At 37.3% G+C, this 19,227-nt stretch overlaps 1 protein-coding gene across 7 annotated transcripts in view; it reads left to right on the forward strand.

Annotated features, from left to right (window-relative positions):
* The window catches only part of BCO2 (beta-carotene oxygenase 2), a 55,511-nt gene that overhangs the window by 16,798 nt on the left and 19,486 nt on the right, over window positions 1-19,227 (forward strand). For all 7 annotated transcript variants that reach the window (XM_058690255.1, XM_058690258.1, XM_058690257.1 and 4 more), the window contains 6 exons: window positions 8,958-9,169; window positions 9,375-9,490; window positions 10,396-10,498; window positions 15,890-16,018; window positions 17,000-17,160; window positions 18,316-18,483. In XM_058690255.1, the coding sequence (XP_058546238.1) occupies window positions 8,958-9,169; window positions 9,375-9,490; window positions 10,396-10,498; window positions 15,890-16,018; window positions 17,000-17,160; window positions 18,316-18,483 (889 nt within the window). The remainder of the gene's footprint in view (window positions 1-8,957; window positions 9,170-9,374; window positions 9,491-10,395; window positions 10,499-15,889; window positions 16,019-16,999; window positions 17,161-18,315; window positions 18,484-19,227) is intronic.

The raw sequence follows: 19,227 nt of genomic DNA on the forward strand, positions 1-19,227 counted from the left end.
GAGCCAATAGATAGCAGTGATTCCCTTAGTGATAGTGAAAGTCATCCTACACAGTAACCCTCCTTTCTCTTGTCTCCCTGACCCCAGTCATGAAGGTTTTCAAAGAAAGTACAAGTTAATTTGTTTTTCTTTATATTTTGTATTTTCTTTATTATTTTGTATTATATTAAAGTATTGTAATCATTTCTATATAAATATTTTTAGGTTGTGGAACAAATCATCTGAGTTTCCATTATTTCTTATGGGGAAATTTGCTTACATATACAAGTGCTTTGGATTATAAGCGTGTTTCTGGAATGAATTAAGCTCACAAACCAAGGTTTTACTGTCTACATATACCACATCTTCTTTATTCATCCACTGATGGAAATGTAGGTTGTTGCTGTTTCTTGGCTGTTGTAAATAATGCTACATTGAACATGGAGGTGCAGATATCTTCTGGAGTTAGTGTTTTTGTTTTCTTTAGATAAGTACCCAGAAGTAGAATTACTGAATGATATGGTATTCTGACAGTGGCTGTGCATATTTACATTCCCACCAACAGTACATACACAAGGTTTCCCTATTCTCTACATCCTCACCAGCGCTTGCTATTTCTTGTCTTTTTGATACTAGCCATCCTAACAAGTGTGAGTTGATATCTCATTGTGGTTTTGATTTGCATTTACGTCGTGATTGGTGATACTGAGCATTTTTCCATGTGTCTATTGACCATCTTCATGTCTTCTTTGGGAAAACATCTATGCAGATCTTCTGCCCTTTTTTTTTTTTTAATTTATTTATTTGTTTTGAGAGAGAGAGCGAGAGAGCATGAGTGCATGTGATGAGTGGGGGAGGGGCAGAGAGAGAGGGAGAGAACCCCAAGCAGGCTCCACATTGTCAGCTCAGAGCCTGACTCAGGGCTCCATCTCATGAACTGCAAGATCATGACCTTAGTCGAAATTAAGAGTTGGATGCTTAACCGACTGAGCCACCCAGGTACCCCCTTCTGCCATTTTTTAATTGGATTATTAGTTTTTTCGGTATTGAGTTGTATGGGTTCTTTATGTTTTGGATATTAACTGATTTTTTTTTGGCTCTGGCTTAAAAACTTTCACACTATCATAAGCCTTTTATGCATGTTGCTATGAAATCTGAATGACCATTATTTTTAATGGCTGAATGATATTGCAGGAAACATTGCCTTTAAAAAAAGTAGTAAAATACACATAGCATTAAATTTACCCATCCTAATTATTTTTAAGTGTACAGTTGAGTTACATTAAGTACATACATATTATTGTGCTGTCATGACCACCATCCATCCACTTTTCATCTTGCAAACTGAAACTCTGTTCCCATTAAACAGTGACTCCTCTGGGAATGCAAACGGGTGCAGCTACTCTGGAAAACAGTATGGAGGTTCCTCAAAATATTAAAAATAGAACTACCCTGTACCCAGCAATAACACTACTAGGATTTTATCCAAATGATATAGGAGTGCTGATTCATAGGGGCACATGTACCCCAATGTTCATAACAGCAGTATTGACAATAGCCAAAGTATGGAAAGAGCCCACATGTCCATCAACTGATGAATAGATAAAGAAGATGTGGTGTGTGTATATATATATATACATGTATACATACATATACATATATACCTACATACACACACACAATGGAATATTACTCAGCAATCAGAATGAAATTTTGCCATTTGCAATAATGTGGATGGAACTAGAATATATTATGCTAAGCAAAATAAGTCAGCCAGAGAAAGACAAATAATCATATGATTTCACTCATATGTGGAATTTAAGAAATACAGCAGATGAACATAGGGGAAGGGAAGCAAAAAAAAAGATGAAAACAGAGAGGGATGGGGCGCCTGGGTGGCTTAGTCAGTTGAGTGTCCAACCTCAGCTCAGATCATGATCTCAAGGTTCATGAGTTCGAGCCCTGCATCGGGGTCTGTGCTGACAGCTGTTAGGCTAGAGCCTGCCTCGGATTCTGTGTCTCCTCTCTCTCTCTCTCTCTCTCTCTCTCTCTTTCTCTCTCTCCCCTCCCCTGTTCATGCTGTCTCTCTCTCTTTCTCAAAAATTAACATAAATTTTTTTTTTAAAAAACAGAGAGGGAGGGAGGCAAACCATAAGAGACTCTTAAATACAGAGAACAAACTGAGGTTTGCTGGCAGAGTGTTGGGTGAGGTGATGGGCTAATTGGGCAATGGGCATTAAGGAGAGCACTTGTGGGGATGAGCACTGGGTGTTATATGTAAGTGATGAATCACTAAATTCTATTCCTGACATCATTATTACACTAGATGTTAACTAACTTGGATTTAAATTAAATAAATAAACAAACAAAAAAAGAAAAAAGAAAAATCAACTTTAGGAAAAATAGAAAATGGCATAAGGAAGGAAAAGTAATTATAGTTTTCTACATGATTGTGTTGTGAATGACATTTTTATAGTCAATAATATGAATATTAAGTGTTAATCTAACTAATATTATGATAGTGATATTTAAAATATTGGGAGATTTAAGGGGTGCTCATGCATAGTGGAGATGGGGAGAGAGAGGAGAGCTAAATCCTTATCTTTCCTAGTAGAAAGCCAATAAAAGTCTAATGTGAAAAATAACAAGCATGTTAATTAGCAATATGGAGGTAAAAATCAAGAGTCAAATTAAAGTATTTGAAAGCGTTGGCCTCTAGGGACAGGAAAATGGAGTAAAAGGATTAGAGACTTCAGTTTATCATAGGAAGTTTTTTGGAATTGGTCGATTCTTTAAAACTACATATATGAAATTGAACTATGTGTGTGCATTTAAACTACATAGATGTGCGATTTAAATTAAAATTGCAGGAACTTCCGGTTGCTCAGTGGGTTAAAGGTCAGACTCCTGAGTTCAGCTTAGGTCATGGTCTTGCAGTTGGTGAGGTGGGGCTCTGCACTGACAGCAGGGAGCCTGCTTAGGATTCTCTCCCTCGTCTTCTCTCTCCCTCTTTCTCTCTTTTGCTCAAAATAAATAAATAAACTTAAAAAATAAATTAAATTAAAATTGCAGAAGAAAAAAACATGAAGTAATACAATTTAAGGGAAGAGAGGAATCCTCTACATTTTCTTGCAGTCCTCCCCTTGTCCTTGAAGGAGTTTAGGACACGTATTCCAAAATACGCCACTTCGGCATACTGAGCTGAAGGCACTTGAGAAACAGCAGATGCAAGAAGGGCTCCTGACCTCCCCTTTTCTACCTAAAAACAGGCCATAAAATTTCCTACAGGAAGGGAGCCCTCCCTGTACCAGGAGGCTCTTATCACCAGAGCCTGGGAACGGACATTGGAATGGATCTTATGTACAAGCTTAGTAAAATAGCCTCATCTTCCGCTAGGTTTGCTTCTCTCATATAGCTCATGTTGCTTCTCCCAGTTTACTGCCCCAGCCCTGACTCCTGGTTTCGTCGTTTCCTCACAAACTTATTGTTTCTTGTCTTAAAAAAAAGGTATGAAAGCTTCCTGCTCTAGTCACTTCTCCAGGGCTTCATTATCATACAAAGGCCCCCACAGACATGTAGAAATTTAATAAAATGTATACTTTTCTCCTGTTAAAAAAATATAAATAAATAAACAGTGACTCCTCATTCTCCCATTCTCTAAGCCCCTCCCCTTCCATTCTACTTTGTGTTAGCTACATTATTCCCTTAGGCCTGGTGAGACTCTGATCATGGTCCAGCTCTTCTTTTCCTAGCTGTTACTGGAAAGAGATAAACTTTAGGAGCAAGATATATTTATTAATATTTATATATTCAAGATATATTTCTTAATATTCCAGATATTTTAATTTGCTGAACCTGTTGCATCTTGTCTTCACTTGATTTTATAAAATGCTAGTGGTGAAAGGCATTAAAATGCAGTGTGTTCCTCACCCCCAGCTGTGTAAAAAGCCCTTAAGAAGTTACTTTAGATGCCTCCCGTGGAGTTGAGGATGAGGGGGCTGGGAGATGGGGAGGTAGTTTGGAGGTAGAGAAAAAGAAGGTAAATGAGCCGGCCTGTGGATCCCCCTGGCCCTAATTAGCAAAGGTGTGCTTTTTTTCTGTTTGTATATCTGGATTTCAACAAGTTGTAATCTGAAAAAGGATTAGAAGGCAAACAGAAGCGGGAGAAGGAAGAGAAAAATGAAACTACTAGCCCAATCCCTAGACTGTAACAGCCTCTGAAAGCATATGGTGTTTCATCTGCTGCCCTGGTAAACTTTAGAACCAAGCAGCAGAGCTCCTCAGCGCCTAGGCTTGCGCTACAGGCCTCTTTTCAGATAAACGTCTTTGTGGGGGAGGTGGGTGGTGAATTGGCAGTCAGTACATTTTCATTTTCTTCTTTCCCTTTAGTGCCCTTGTCCCCCCACTCCCTTTCCTGCCAAATTGCTTTTTTTCTAGTTCACCTTACTTTTTGGGATGTTGGAAGATCCCAGGATTTGGAGTCAGCACTGAATTCAAATCTCTCTCCTGCCACTTACCAGCCATGTGACCCTGGCATGTTTTTATTCTGTACCTTGGTATTAATATTTATTCACAGGATCAGTCTGTGTGTGATAAATAATTATTAAAATAATATTTTATATTTATATATAAAATAAATTTTTATTTTTTAAATGTTTATTAATTTTTGAGAGAGAGATGGGGCGAGGGGCAGAGAGAGAGGGAAACAGAGGGTCCAAAGCAGGTTCTATGCTGACAGCAGAAAGCCCAATGCGGGGCTCGAATTCACAAACCAGGAGATCATGACCTGAGTCGAAGTCTGACGCCCAAGTGACTGAGCCACCCAGGTGTTCCTATATTTATTTCCTATATTTATTTTTATGTCTACAGGAAAGGATATGGTAAAGTGCTTAGCACAGTCCTGTCAGGTAGTTGCTCCTTCTGTCATATATAGTATTTTTTTTAATTACTTCTCTGTTGTCTCAGTAATCACTTTATGATATAGTTATTTATGTGCCTGTAAGCACTGGTCTTGGCACAAGCCTGGCAGATAGCAGGGGCTCAAGGAAAGTTGGCTGGTTTCAGTAAATGAATACATGGAATGATAGGGTCTAGTCTAGAAGGATCTTCTGAAATGGAATCTAACAAGTTGAATATATTATTAGGTAGATGAAAAAATTTTTTATAAGTGCAAGGATGAAAGTGATGTGACTTAACAGCAGAATGTATTAAAAATTACTTAGGGGTTTTAGTTGATAGTTCAGTGTGAGTCAACAATATGAGGTGGTAACCAAAAATAAAGAAAAAAGAAAATAAAAGAACGTGAAGTCTCTTAAATGAGGAAACTGAGTGTCTGGTGTTATACCCAGAGTATTGTGTTTGAGACTATGTATTGTAGTTTTAGAGGTATTTAGATAAGAATAGCAATAATTATTGAAATTATTTTGTTTTTAGTGTTTTTTAAAAAAAATTACCCAAACAGAGAAACTACCAGCTAACATAATCAAGAAGAATAAGGGAGGAAGTACAAATATTCAAAACAGGAAATGGTAGTGGAAAGAAATCCATTGAAATAGATAAAATTTATGAGACTTTCTAGGCCTTTATGCAGATACATTTCAGAACCTTGTGAAATGGATAATTTTCTGGGAAAACACAGATTACCAAAATTCATAGAGAGAGCAGGTTTGAACAGAACAGGTTTTATAGAGGAAAAAGGGGTACTTGTTAATTATCTACCTCTCAAAAAAAGCACCAGGCCCAGATTTCTTCATAGAGAAATGCTACCAAACCTTCAAATATCAAATAGTCCTAAAGCTCTGTATATCATTTCAGAGAAAATGAAATAAGTATAATGTTCATTATCTACACATGATGCAGACAGTACAGAAAATTTATTTATTCATATTACTTATGAATATCAATGAAAAAATAAAAAATATATAGTGCTAATACAGTACAAAAATATTTTAATAACAAATAGAATCCAGCACTATATAAAAATATAATTCACAATGGATTAATTTCAAGAGTGCAAAGTAGTTTCATTATTTGGAAATCCATTAATATATGCCATATTAATAGGCCTCAGGATAAATAGTCATAGGATTATCTCTATAAATGCTGACAAAACTTTTGTCAGAATTCAACATCCATTCCTCATAAAAATACTCAAGAAAACAGGACTTGATGGATACTTTGTTAATGTGATTTTATATACATACATACACATATATACACATACAGGTAAATATATGTACATCCAGTATATATGTAATAATGTATTTATATATAAATATATGTATGTGGATATATATGTATATATACATGTGGATATAAAGGTATAAGTATGTGTATATGTATATATACATATACATATAATACATTTTGTGTGTATGCGTGTATATATATACACATTTATATATTTATATATGTGTGTATATATACATGCATACACAAACATATACATTTTACTCTTAATCTTAAAACCAGTGATATTAAAATGAGAAACACTATAGGTATTTTAAGATAGGAGCAAGGAAAGGATGTCCCCTATTCCACTGCTTTTCAACCAGATGTAACCAATACAGTCTGACTAAAGAAACTGATTAGAGGCCCAAAGATTAGTAGGGTAAGACTCTCTGTTTGCAGATGATATCCTAGTAAATCTGGAAGACCACACAGAATCAATGACAAAACCAATTCAAACAATAAAAGGTAAGGTAACAGGATGTAAAATTAACCTACTGAAATCAATAGCCTTCATATACACAAACGATAACTAGTTAGGGCACATAATGGTAGAAAAAACTTTTACACTAGCAACAAAGAAGATTAAATATTCAGGAACTTAATAAGAAATGTGCAAACTTTAAAACACTCCTTGGGGTGCCTGGGTGGCTCAGTCTGTTGACGCTTGATTTTGGCTCAGATTGTGATCCTAGGGTCATAGGATAGAGCCCCATGTTGGGCCCTGCACTGAGCATGGAGCCTGCTTGAGATTCTCTGTCTCTGTCTCTCTCCCCCTGCCTTTTTCCCTTACTCTCATTCACTCACTCACTCTCTCTCTAAAATCACAAGACTCCTAAAAGACGCAATCAAGCAAATGAGAAAACATCCTGTGTTCTTGAATAGGATAATTCAACATCATAAAGATGTCAGTATTCCCTAAGTTAATTTTAAAATTTAATACAATCTTTAAAATTCCAACAAGCTTTTAAAGGAAATTAGATCAATACTAAAGTTTATATGGAAAAATAAATATGCAAGTATAGTCAAGAAAACATGAAAAAAAGAAGATTTTTCAGTGAAGGGACTAGCCTTTTCAGACATTAAAAAATACTATAAACACTCTATGATTAAAAAACATTGTGATATCAGTACATAAATAAATAAGCAAGTGATATAGAATAGAAAGCCAAGAAATAAACCCAAGAACTAAAGGAAATTTAATTTATTATAAGATGGCATCTCAAATCACTGGGCAAAGAGAGTCTTGTTTTACTTTTAATTTTATTTCCTGCATTTTTTTATTGTAGTAAACAACATGTAATGTAAAATTTACCATCTTAGCCATCTTTAGAGGTAAAGGTTAGTGTTAAGTTTATTCACATTGTTGTGGAACAGATCTTCAGAATTTTTTCAGCCTGCAGAACTGAAACTCTACCTTTTTGTGTGTGTGACTAGATTGTTTTGTTTATAATAATGTCCTCAAAGTTCTTCTGTGTTGTAGCATGTGACAGAATTTCCTTTCCTTCCTTTTTAATGGACACTAGGTTGTCCATTTTTTGATTATCATAAATAATGCTGCTATAAACACAGGTATACAAATATTTCTTTGATTCCTTGCTTCCAGGGCCATTGCATTTTAACACAATGGTGTTAGCCTTGCTTATCTGTGCTGAAGACATACTAAGCATTCAGCATATTAAGCACATGAAAGAAAAGACTGTATGATGTGAAACTCTTTTAAAAGCAAAGCCACTGGGGCTTCTGGGTGACTCGGTTGAGTGTCCGACTTTGGCTTCAGGTCATGATCTCACAGTTTGTGAGTTCTAGCCCCACATCAGGCTCTGTGCTGACAGCTCAGAGCCTGGAGCCTGCTTCAGATTCTGTGTCTCCCCGCCTCTCTCTGCCCCTCCCTTGTTCGTGCTCTGTTTCTCTCTCAAAAACAAACAAACATTAAAAAAAAAGAATTGTTTAAAAGCAAAGCTATAAACTTTTCCTTATGGTTTTTTGATGTTCCATTATTTAAAAAAATTTTTTTTAACATACGCATGTTTGAGAGTGAGAGAAACAGAGTATGAGTGGGGGAGGGGCAGAGAGAGCGGGAGACACAGAATCTGAAGCAGGCTCCAGGGTCCGAGCTGTCAGCACAGAGCCCGATGTGGGGCTTGAACTCATGGGCCTCGAGATCATGACCTGAGCTGAAGTCGGACACTTAATTGACTGAGCCACCCAGGTGCCCCTATATTCCATTATTTAAATAGATAATTTCTACTGTAATCATACCTACCAAGATGATTAATAATCTTACTTGTTCTTTAGCATAATTCTGATAAATTTGAAAAATTTAAAGTAAATGGAAAACATAATATATACATAAGATATGAAGATTATTATTTCTTAAAGCTTAGGAACCCATTTTAACTTGGAGAATGTCAAGTATTTCATATCCTCTTATGCTATTTTCCTGGCTATAGGGTAAAAATCGACTTATTTTAGGAGTCACCAGTTTGGAGTGTTATTTTCAACCTTCCAAGTGTGAGTTTTTTGACAGTTTTTTGACAGGGGAGTAAGGGTCAGAAGAATGTAAGTTGTTCTTCTCCGTTGGATTTCAGGATATACTCAAAAGGTGTCATCTCTTACTCAAGTTTTCAAACTAAACAGGTTGTGCTGGGAACCCATTCCAATTCCTTATCTCTGTATTTGAAGGCATTCATTTGCCCCTGTGTTTTTCTTACTGATATTTGTCTTTCTGTTTTTGCTGCTGTCTGAAGGTACAATCACTGGTTTGATGGGATGGCTTTGCTTCACCAGTTCAGGATGGAGAAGGGCACAGTGACATATAGAAGCAAGTTCCTACAGAGTGATACTTATAAGGCCAATAGTGTTCATGATCGAATTGTGATCTCAGAATTTGGCACGCTGGCTGTCCCTGACCCCTGCAAGAATGTTTTTGAACGTTTCTTATCAAAGTTTGAAGTGCCTGGTAAGCAGCCTTTACTGTGCTCAGAATTTCTGGGTGATAGTGATGACTATTTAATTATGATGTATGTCAATCTATATAAATACATATCTTGAAGTAGAATTTTTTTCTTTTTTTTTTGGTATAAGAGGATGTTTAAACTGTGTTCTTGCTCTGACTGTGCTACAGTAAGTTGTGGTGTTTAAGTAACTCTGGGATTTGGTTTCAGCAATAACTGACAACACCAATGTCAACTACGTGCAGTATAAGGGTGACTACTACCTTAGTACTGAGACCAACTTTATGAACAAAGTGGACATCAAAACTCTGGAAAAAACCGAAAAGGTAAAATATAGTTCAAGAAAATGAATAAGGACGCCTGGGTGGCTCAGTTGTTTAAGTGTTTGATTGGCTCAGGTCATGATCTCATGGTTTGTGGGTTCAAGCCCTGCCTCAGGCTCCCTGCTGTCAGCATGGAGCCTACTTCAGATCCTTTGTCTCCCTCTCTCTCTGCCCCTCCTCTGCGCTCTCTCTCTCAAAAATAAAAAATAACAAACATTTACAAAAATGAATAAAATAGACCCTAACATTTCATTCCTTTCCGAATACTTTTTAGAGTGGTAGTTATCTGAAGAAGAAATTGGAGCCTTTATGAAACAAAGAAAAAAAAGTTACCCACTGATTCAGGGTATTACTCTGCACCTTCTGTCCTCAGTAGATCTAGGCCTGTGAGGTTGGTTTTCCTTAAAGATAATTCTAGATGTCTTCCTTAGTCCTAATATCTGAAGGCTGTAGTAAAGGAAAAATACAATAGTACAGATTTAAGTTGGCCATTTCATGTTCTTCCTAGCTACAGATAGAATTGGATTAGAGGCTGTCTAGGCCCCTCCTGCATTCACCTAACACATTAATAAAAATTAAATTAAATTTGGACCAGAACTTTAATTCTTATTTTTTGAACTTTCCTGCAATCTTGGTGGGGGATGGGGAATCCTTACTGGATAATCATTTTTGTCCATTTGATGGTGGTGGTGGTGGTGGTGGTGGGTGGAGTTTTTATTTATTATTTAGTCTCAATTTCTTTAGAAGGAAAAATAATTTTGATTTCTTAGAGGTGAGACATTAGGGCTTAGACTATAGTTGTCATATCTTATTTTTAAGATATCTAACACATTCCTACTGTTGATAAATGTAAGTAGAGATCTTCCCATTTTAACATTTAAAAGTCTCTGATGGTCTTAAATTTGCAGGTAGACTGGAGGAAATTCATTGCTGTGAATGGAGCAACTGCACATCCTCACTATGATGCTGATGGAACAGCTTACAACATGGGGAACTCCTATGGGTCACATGGTAAAGTTGGGAAGGAGGTCTTTTTAAAAATAATTAGGAGTTAACTATCTCCCCAGTGTTCCATTATAGTTAAGGTGTAGACATAGGGAACTTTGTTTAAAAGGGTCAGAAGGAAATCTCCAAAGTTGCATAACTGAGCTGAAGGTACCTAATTTACTGTGTTCTATGGTCCTTTTGCACATATGCTTAGCAACTGATTTGCTATTTGACCTTTTCAGCATGACTTACATTTTTTATGTTCTGTTATGCTTTTTGGCTTACAGGCATTACAGGGATTTTCAGTATGTATTTCTCAAACTTGAATTAAAAAAAAAATCACACTATAAGTACAAGAAATTTAGAATGGTACAGCAAACAGATGTGGGGAAAGTACATTGTTCATTACATGGGAAAGGATTTATTTTTATTATGGGAAAAATACACTACAAAGTAAGTTAAGGTTATTGTGTGTTTGTATTTCCAGCCATTTACATCACATCTGTTTCCTGGTCATCCACAACTCCTTTTCCAACTGCCTACCAATCTGCTCCAGAAACTTCTAATAGCTAATAATGATAGCTAACATTTATTGAGTGCCTAGTATATCCTGGTGTTAAGCATTTTTCAATGTATTTTTTTTCAACGTTTATTTATTTTTTGGGACAGAGAGAGACAGAGCATGAACGGGGGAGGGACAGAGAGAGAGGGAGACACAGAATCAGAAACAGGCTCCAGGCTCTGAGCCATCAGCCCAGAGCCTGACGGGGGGCTCGAACTCACGGACCGCGAGATCGTGACCTGGCTGAAGTCGGACGCTTAACCGACTGCGCCACCCAGGCGCCCCTCAATGTATTTTTTTAATTTAGTCCTTATAACGACTCTCTGAGAGAGGTACTATTACTGCCCCCCTTTTACAGACAAGGGCAGTGAATCTGGAGACTGTGTAAGATACTTGGTTAGGCAAGTTTCTAGTGTGTAAGGCCAGTCTTGCCAGCAAGTCTGAATCACACCCAAAGTCACTCTGTTAGACTATCTTCGTAATTATTTATTACTGAGTACAGAAGACTCTCAGAGCATGCAAATTCATGTTCCTGTAACCTGAGTGCATGTCTCTCTGAAGAGAAATGGGTAGGTGTTCGATATTTCTGACTATCTGTCTTAACCTGTCCATCAGTCTATCATGTATAACCTGTGAAACCTTTGTATGGTTTGGCTTTTGTGTAGGTTAATGTGTGCCTTTGGTGAGTAGTTGGCTTTGCAGGGTGTTTGTGTCTACTTCCACATACTGACATAGGTGACTGTGTATTAAAATGCATAGTGCTGGTTTGTTTTTTACTGGCTCAAGTAGAGCTAGGTATCCTAAAACCTCATCACCCAGCTCTCTCTCCATATATATATGTATTTTTTAATGTTTATTTCTTTGGGAGAGAGAGAGTGAGAGACAGAGTGTGAGCAGGAGAGGGGCAGAGAGAGAAGGAGACACAGAATCTGAAGGCTCCAGGCTCTTAGCTGTCAGCACAGAGCCCGATGTGGGGCTTGAACTCATGAACCACAACATCATGACCTGAGCTGAAGTCAAGATGCTTAACTGATTGAGCCACCCAGGCGCTCCTCTATCCTCTTCTTTATTACCTGATCTTGAGTAGGAAATGTGTTCTTCAAGGCTGTTATAGGAAACGGCAAACATCCTTTTAGGTAAAATGTTTCAGGAAATGGGTAAACTAACTCCGCAGTTCTTTGTCCATCCACCTTTTTTGATCACTAAAAAAATTTCATTAAAAATGATATCTATTCTATATACTTCTCTGGTCTGTTTTTTATTCCCTTAACAATGTATTAAAATATTATAATAATTATTTCTTATGTCAGGAAACATTGCCCAGAATCAGGCTGCATAGAATTCTCCTAAGTAGATGACCTATTTTAAAAACTATTTTCTTGTTAATTAAAATATGGTTGACAAAAAGTACATTTCCTAATAAATTAACTCTATTAATCAAGTAGATAACTGGGTAACTAGTTCATAATATGATAGATACTGTTTAGCTTTTCTGAATTATATATTCTAAAATAAGTAGTCATTAGATCAGTGGTTCTTAGCCTTTAGTGTGCCTCAGAATGTTCTGGAATGCTTCCTAGCAATGTAGATTACTGGGCTTTATCTTCAGAGAGTTTGGTTCAGTAGACCTGAAAAAGGACCAAGAATCTGCATTTCAATCACCCCATTACCCCTTATCTTGGCACATTTTAACAAGGTCCCCACGTGATTTTGGTGCAAGTGACTCCTGGATCTTTGAGAAACCCTGCCACCAGTCATCAGGGGCTGTGGCTGTTCTTGGTACTTTGCCTCAGTCTATTATACAAAGTCCTGAAGAGTCTCCCAGAGTTAGATGCAGTGTTGGGCAGGTCATTCCTCTGGGCATTCCTTTGTTGGGTGTTTCCTGGGTAGGTGTCTGTCTTGCTCATGGCTTCACAACTTGCAGTTAGAACAGTTCATTAATTAATACTGGTTAAATTTAGTGAGTTTTGTCGCTTAATCTAACCACTGAGATGAGCAATTCTTTATCTTCTAATCTCAACTGAAACTGAATCTCCTCCCTCTCCCCCTCCCCCCTCTTTCCCCTCCCCTCCTCCTCCTCCCCTTCCTCCTCCTCCTCCTCCTCCTCCTCTTCGTCTTCCTCCTTCCTCGATGGTTCAGTTCAACCGGAGTTTTTGAACTGGAGCTCAAATGTACATGTAGCTGTAGAGAGGTTGTGTTTGGGAGAAATTTAGTGATTCTCATAATAAAGTGCTTGCTGGTAATTTCTGTCTTTAAGAAATAAAAAGCTTTTAACTGTTTAAGCATTTCCCTGCATTTTTAAAGTCTTTAAAAAATGAACAAAAATCCTCTAAATAATCAATCCAAGTAGTTTTTAGTGCTAATGAAATGTATGTAATCTGTTAGATAGTAATATGGTACTTTTGGAACTGTAGAACTGGTCTTTTATCGCTTTTATAACTCATCACTGTCTAAAGCATGATGTTTTATATATGATGGGTGCGCAGAACACATCTATATCCTAACTCAGACCCCTTCAGTATTTTATATCAATTGGATATAAAATTGATATAAAATACTCAGTGTTTTTACTAGGATGTCTAATAGGTGTTACAAAATTAACTTATTTAAAACCAGACTCCTGAACTTTTCCCCTAAATTTTCTCTGCCTAAAAGATTCCCCATTTAAGCTGATGGTAACTTCATCCTTCCAGTTGCTCAGGATGATAATTTTGGAATCATCCTTCACATCTGTCTCTCACATCCATATCCAGTTGGTCAAAAAGCAATTGCAGCAGTGCCTTCAAAATAAATTTAAAAATCCAACCACCTCATATGACCTCCACTGCTGGCATTCTGGTTTGAGCCCACCATCCTCTCGCATGTGAATTGGTGTAATAGCTTCTTAACTGGTCTCTGGGCATCTACCCTTGCCCCATTTCAGTTTATTGTCAGCATATCAGCCAATTATCTTTTTAGCCCACCCACCTCATCTCAGACTTTTCTTGCTTACTCTGACAGGGCCTCACTGGCCTTCATGCTATTATTTGGACACTCCAGGCTTACTTTTGCCTGAGAATCTTTGCATTTATTCTTGTCTCTGCCTGGAATGTGTTTCTCCCAGATATCCTCAAGCCTCTCTTCCTCACCTCCTCTTGGTCTTTTCTCAAATGTCACTGTCTTAGTGAAGCCTTCTCAGATCACCCTATCAACAATTGCAAACAGTGGCCCCCATCCATATACACTTATTCTCAGTCCCTATAGGTCTTATCATCATCCGATGCTTTATACTTTTATTTATTGGATGCTTTATTAGAATCTGAGCTTTGTAAAAGAAAAGGCTTGTGTACATTTGGACCCTGCTGTGTGTAAGTGTCTGGAAGATAAACTTAGGACACTTAGAAGAGTGTTTGGAATATAGTTGACACTCAAGAAGTAATGGCTGAATAAATGAATAGAGAACAGAAGGGTTATCTTGTTCCAAAAGAAGCTGAGTGCTTGCAAAGTTATGTGTTACCCTAGTTTTTCAGGACCAGCATTGGCAATTCTAATACCAGAAATATAATTCAATATGACCTCAGTATTTCTTTATTCACTGAACGATTTAAAACAATTTTTTAATGTTTATCTATTTTTGAGAGGTGGAGGAGGGGCAGAGAGAGAGGGAGACACAGAATCTGAAGGAGGCTCCGGGCTCCAAGCTCCGAGCTGTCAGCACAGAGCCCAATGCAGTGCTCACACTCATGAACTGCGAGCTCATTACCTGAGCCAGAGTTGGATGCTTAACCGATGAGCCACCCTGGTGCCCCTATTCCCTGAATAATTTAACAAACATAAGTTGTTAAGTAATCCATCAATAGCTATTTTTACTGTGCCTACTGAATGCTAAGTTCTTGCTTGGTACTGAGGATACAAAGATGAATCAGACACAATTCCTGCCCTTGAAGAGCTCACCAGTCTATTGAGAAGTGGATAAACAAGCACGAAATTATAGTGCAATAAGATAAGTGTATGACTGTACAAGATATAATCAGGGCATTGAGGAGAGGCACCAAATACCTTTGGGGTGGGGAGGAATCAGGGAGGGCTACTTGAGGAGTGGTTACCTGAGCTGGTTCTTGCAGAAGTAGTAAGATGAATAATTACATGAATGAAGGCAATTGCATGAATGCATTAAGAAAGGATAAGATGGGACTTGGAGTGACCCCAGGGATCCAGAGGACTGGAGAGGAGTTGGGTGTGGGGGCAAATGGAGATTGTAATTGTAGGGATTGGGGAATGGCGAGAGGGACAAGTAGAATTAGAGGATATTCTTGCCTGCTACCTGATCTTTTCCTATAAAGTAGAGAATGAGTTCATTTTTAGGGAGTGAGAGGGTAGTCTTTTGAGAGCATTAAAATGCAATAAACTTAGCTACTAATCATGAAAAAAATGCAATAAACCGTTGGTTGATTACTTTGTGTGTATCATTTTAAAACCTTAGCTAATGACTTTCATAAAGTAAATATATATATTTTTTTTATCCAAGTCTTTGTTTGAAATAGCCCTTTATGGGCATGCCTGGGTGGCTCAGTTGGTTAAGCATCTGACTTCGGCTCAGGTCATGATCTCATGGTTCCTGAGTGAGTTCGAGCCCCACATTGGGATCTCTGCTGGCGGTGCAGAGCATGCTTCAGACCCTGTCTCCTTCTCTCTGCCCCTCCCCCAGTTGTGCCTCACGCTCTCTCTCAAAAATAAATAAACATTAAAAAAAGAAATAACCCTTTATGAAATATGGATGTCATGCATATATTGCATAAATCTCTAATCCATGAGTGCAAGGGTTGTATTTTATTTTAGAATGTGTATAAATAAGACAGGACTTTGTTTTCCAGGTTCTTGCTATAATGTTATTCGAGTTCCTCCAGAGAAGGTGGATCTTGGGGAGACAATCCATGGAGCCCAGGTGGTATGTTCTATTGCCTCTGCAGAGGGGATGAGACCTTCTTACTATCATAGCTTTGGTAAGCCCTAAGATAACACACATTACTTTGGGATGTGCCTTAAACGTCGCTGTAGCAGACAAGCTAGTGTTCTCATATACTGTGTTGATACCGCTTATCAAAATATGCTGATGAGACCAAGGTTACATTTTAATGCCACTTCAGCTTATTTTGTTTAGTGACATACTTTTTATCCTGGCAATTACTAAAAAATTGACAACATCAAAAGTGAACCAGAATGTAAATTATGGACTTTGGGTGCATTTGATGGGTTGTCAGTTTGTCAGCTGTTGCAAATGTACCAACCACTCTAGTGGGGGATGTTGATGATAGGGAGGCTGTGTGCGTGGGGGGACAGGGTATATGGTTAAGTCTCTGTGCCTTCCCTTTAATTGTGTTACAAACCTGAAACTGCTCTACAAAAGTAAAGTCTTAATAGAAAAAAATTATTTGACCATAAAAAAAATGGACAGAATTCAAAATTTTAGGTAACTTTAAAGCCATAGGTAATTATTTTCATGAAAAGGTCTTGACTATGTTTTTTTGGGGGGGGAAATTCATATTCTGTTTGATAGCTTCAGCTTTTTCTCAGAATATTTATTTTCTGTATTCTAAACCTTTATAGCCAATCTGTTGCTGAATCTTAACCTTCAGGATAAATAGCAAAAGGATTACAGAAGAAACATCTTGATCACAAATGACACTTTAATATTATGCTTCTTCACTTGGTTCGTAAACTGACCAATTTAAAAAGAAAAATAAGGAAGATAAAAAGCAAGCTGTGAGCATTCAACCCAAGCTGTTCTGAGCAGTTCCGTTTTTTACGTAGGAACAAGAAATATGTAAGGCAAAGCTGGGAAACAGTGGAGAATTATTTCTGCCTGGCTTTTGTTTAGGTTAGAAGTATTATGTCCTGGCATTCAGATAAATCCCCATAACCGTCACATTTCAGACAATTCTAATTTACTAAATCCCATTTTATTATTTGCTGGAACCTTTCAGGAATGACAAGGAACTACATAATCTTCATTGAACAGCCTCTAAAGATGAATTTGTGGAAAGTTGTCACTTCTAAAATCCGGGGAAAGTCCTTTGCAGATGGAATAAGCTGGGAACCCCAGTATAATACACGGTTTCATGTGGTGGATAAGCACACTGGACAGGTGGAGTATCTTGACTATGTTTGTTTTGAAAATGGACAAATCTGTATATCGTTGATTTTTTTTCTGTCACTGGGTATTGCTGGTATAAGACATTCGTAATCAAGGATATTACCTTCTTCCGTAGGTGGGGCTAGCTACTTATTAATGAGTACAGTGGGTTTTGCATATTAGAAAATTGTAAGGAATGGTTTTACTTTTAATTGTCTGATTCAACTAAAATGGCATCTAAGAAACCTTAGCATATTAGCATGAATTTTTCCATGTCATAGTATTTGCTAAAGAGAATGTTGTTCACATAGAAGTCTTCTGTAACTTTTGCAATGATAATTTATTTGCTTGGTTCTATGACTTCTTGATATGTAAATATGATAATCCTACCAAAGTCCAAAGTGCGTTTGTTAAATATCTTTCTATACTCCTGTTTAGTAACACTATGGTATTTTGTCTTCTTTTTGCCTTTCTAAAGAGATGACATCCTAAATTTACTGTACCGTAATTTCATTACAAAAAATCCTATTTTGATAATAAGTACATTTTTCAAATAATCACTTAACTCATCATAAGCTACTTAATGGCAGTATTTTCTCTTTTTTTTAATAGTTTTTTTAAAGTTTATTTATTTACTTTGAGAGAGAGAGAGAGAGAGAGAGAGCACACCAGCAAGGGAGGAGCAGAGAGAGAGGGAGCTAGAGAATCCAAAGCAGTCTCTGCACTGTCAGTGCAGAGCCCAAGGGGCTCCATCTCCCAAACCATGAGATCTGACATGAGCCAAAACCAAGAATTGGACGCTTAACTTACTGGGCCACCCAGGTGCCTCAAAAGCAGTATTTTCTATTCAATCATGTAAGATAAAGTCTAGGATTTATTTATACCTCAAAACATTGGGCCCTATTTCATAAGGACTTTTAAGTTAGTTGTGACAGTTGATTGGTTTATATCAAATAGCCCCAGTTCATTGATTAATATGAAATGTGATGACCTAAGCAAGCAATGCTTAAATCAAAGTGTTTGCTTCTATGTTCCACATTCTACCTTTTATACTTACTAGGCCTGTCACTTAAAGGGGAGGAGGGAATCTTTTTAATTTAAACTTTGTGGATCTGTTCCTTGAAGAAAAAAAGAAAATATCTCTTTTTCTTTGTATTTTCCCTGCAGCTTCTTCCAGGGATGTACTACAGTAAACCTTTTGTTACTTTTCATCAAATCAATGCCTTTGAGGACCAGGGCTGTGTTGTAATTGATTTGTGCTGTCAAGATGATGGAAGAAGCCTAGAAGTTTACCAACTACAGAATCTCAGGAAAGTTGGGGAAGGGCTTGATCAGGTAAACATCTCTGATTTGTCAGAAGTTGTCAACATAATTTTGAACTAGCCAGGTTCTGGCTGTTTCTCTTGCTTCTTTGGCAGATAAGGAAGTAGAATGATTTTAAAGCATTGAAGGCACAGCTTTGTCATTTACTTATTTAATACTTAAAAACAATTTGAGTTACTTACTTAATACCTGATAAATTAAAAGCATATTAAAGAAAACAAAGAGATGTGTTTTGGAGCACTGTGTGATTAGTTCCTTATTACACTTGAGAACTAAACATACTTCAGTTTCCTGGAAGGGATGGCAAAATGGACTATAATATCTTAATTCTCTGATAAAAGAAGCTGTTTTGGTTCTTCCAGCTGAGGGCATTCACTTTTTCCCGATACTTAATCCAAGGTAAAAATTTCCTGGATTATGTAATGCAAATTGTTTCAGGCTGTAACTTTACTTAAAATTTTTTTAAAAATATTGATTGGGGTGCCTGGGTGGCGCAGTCGGTTAAGCGTCCGACTTCAGCCAGGTCACGATCTCGCGGTCCGTGAGTTTGAGCCCCGCGTCAGGCTCTGGGCTGATGGCTCGGAGCCTGGAGCCTGTTTCCGATTCTGTGTCTCCCTCTCTCTGCACCTCCCCTGTTCATGCTCTGTCTCTCTCTGTCCCAAAAATAAATAAAAAACGTTGAAAAAAAATTAAAAAAAAAAAAATAAATAAAAAATAAAAATATTGATTTAATTTTATTTTATCTTTTAAGTTTAC

The sequence above is a fragment of the Neofelis nebulosa genome, chromosome 10, assembly GCF_028018385.1.
Source record: "Neofelis nebulosa isolate mNeoNeb1 chromosome 10, mNeoNeb1.pri, whole genome shotgun sequence".
NCBI lineage: Eukaryota > Metazoa > Chordata > Mammalia > Carnivora > Felidae > Neofelis > Neofelis nebulosa.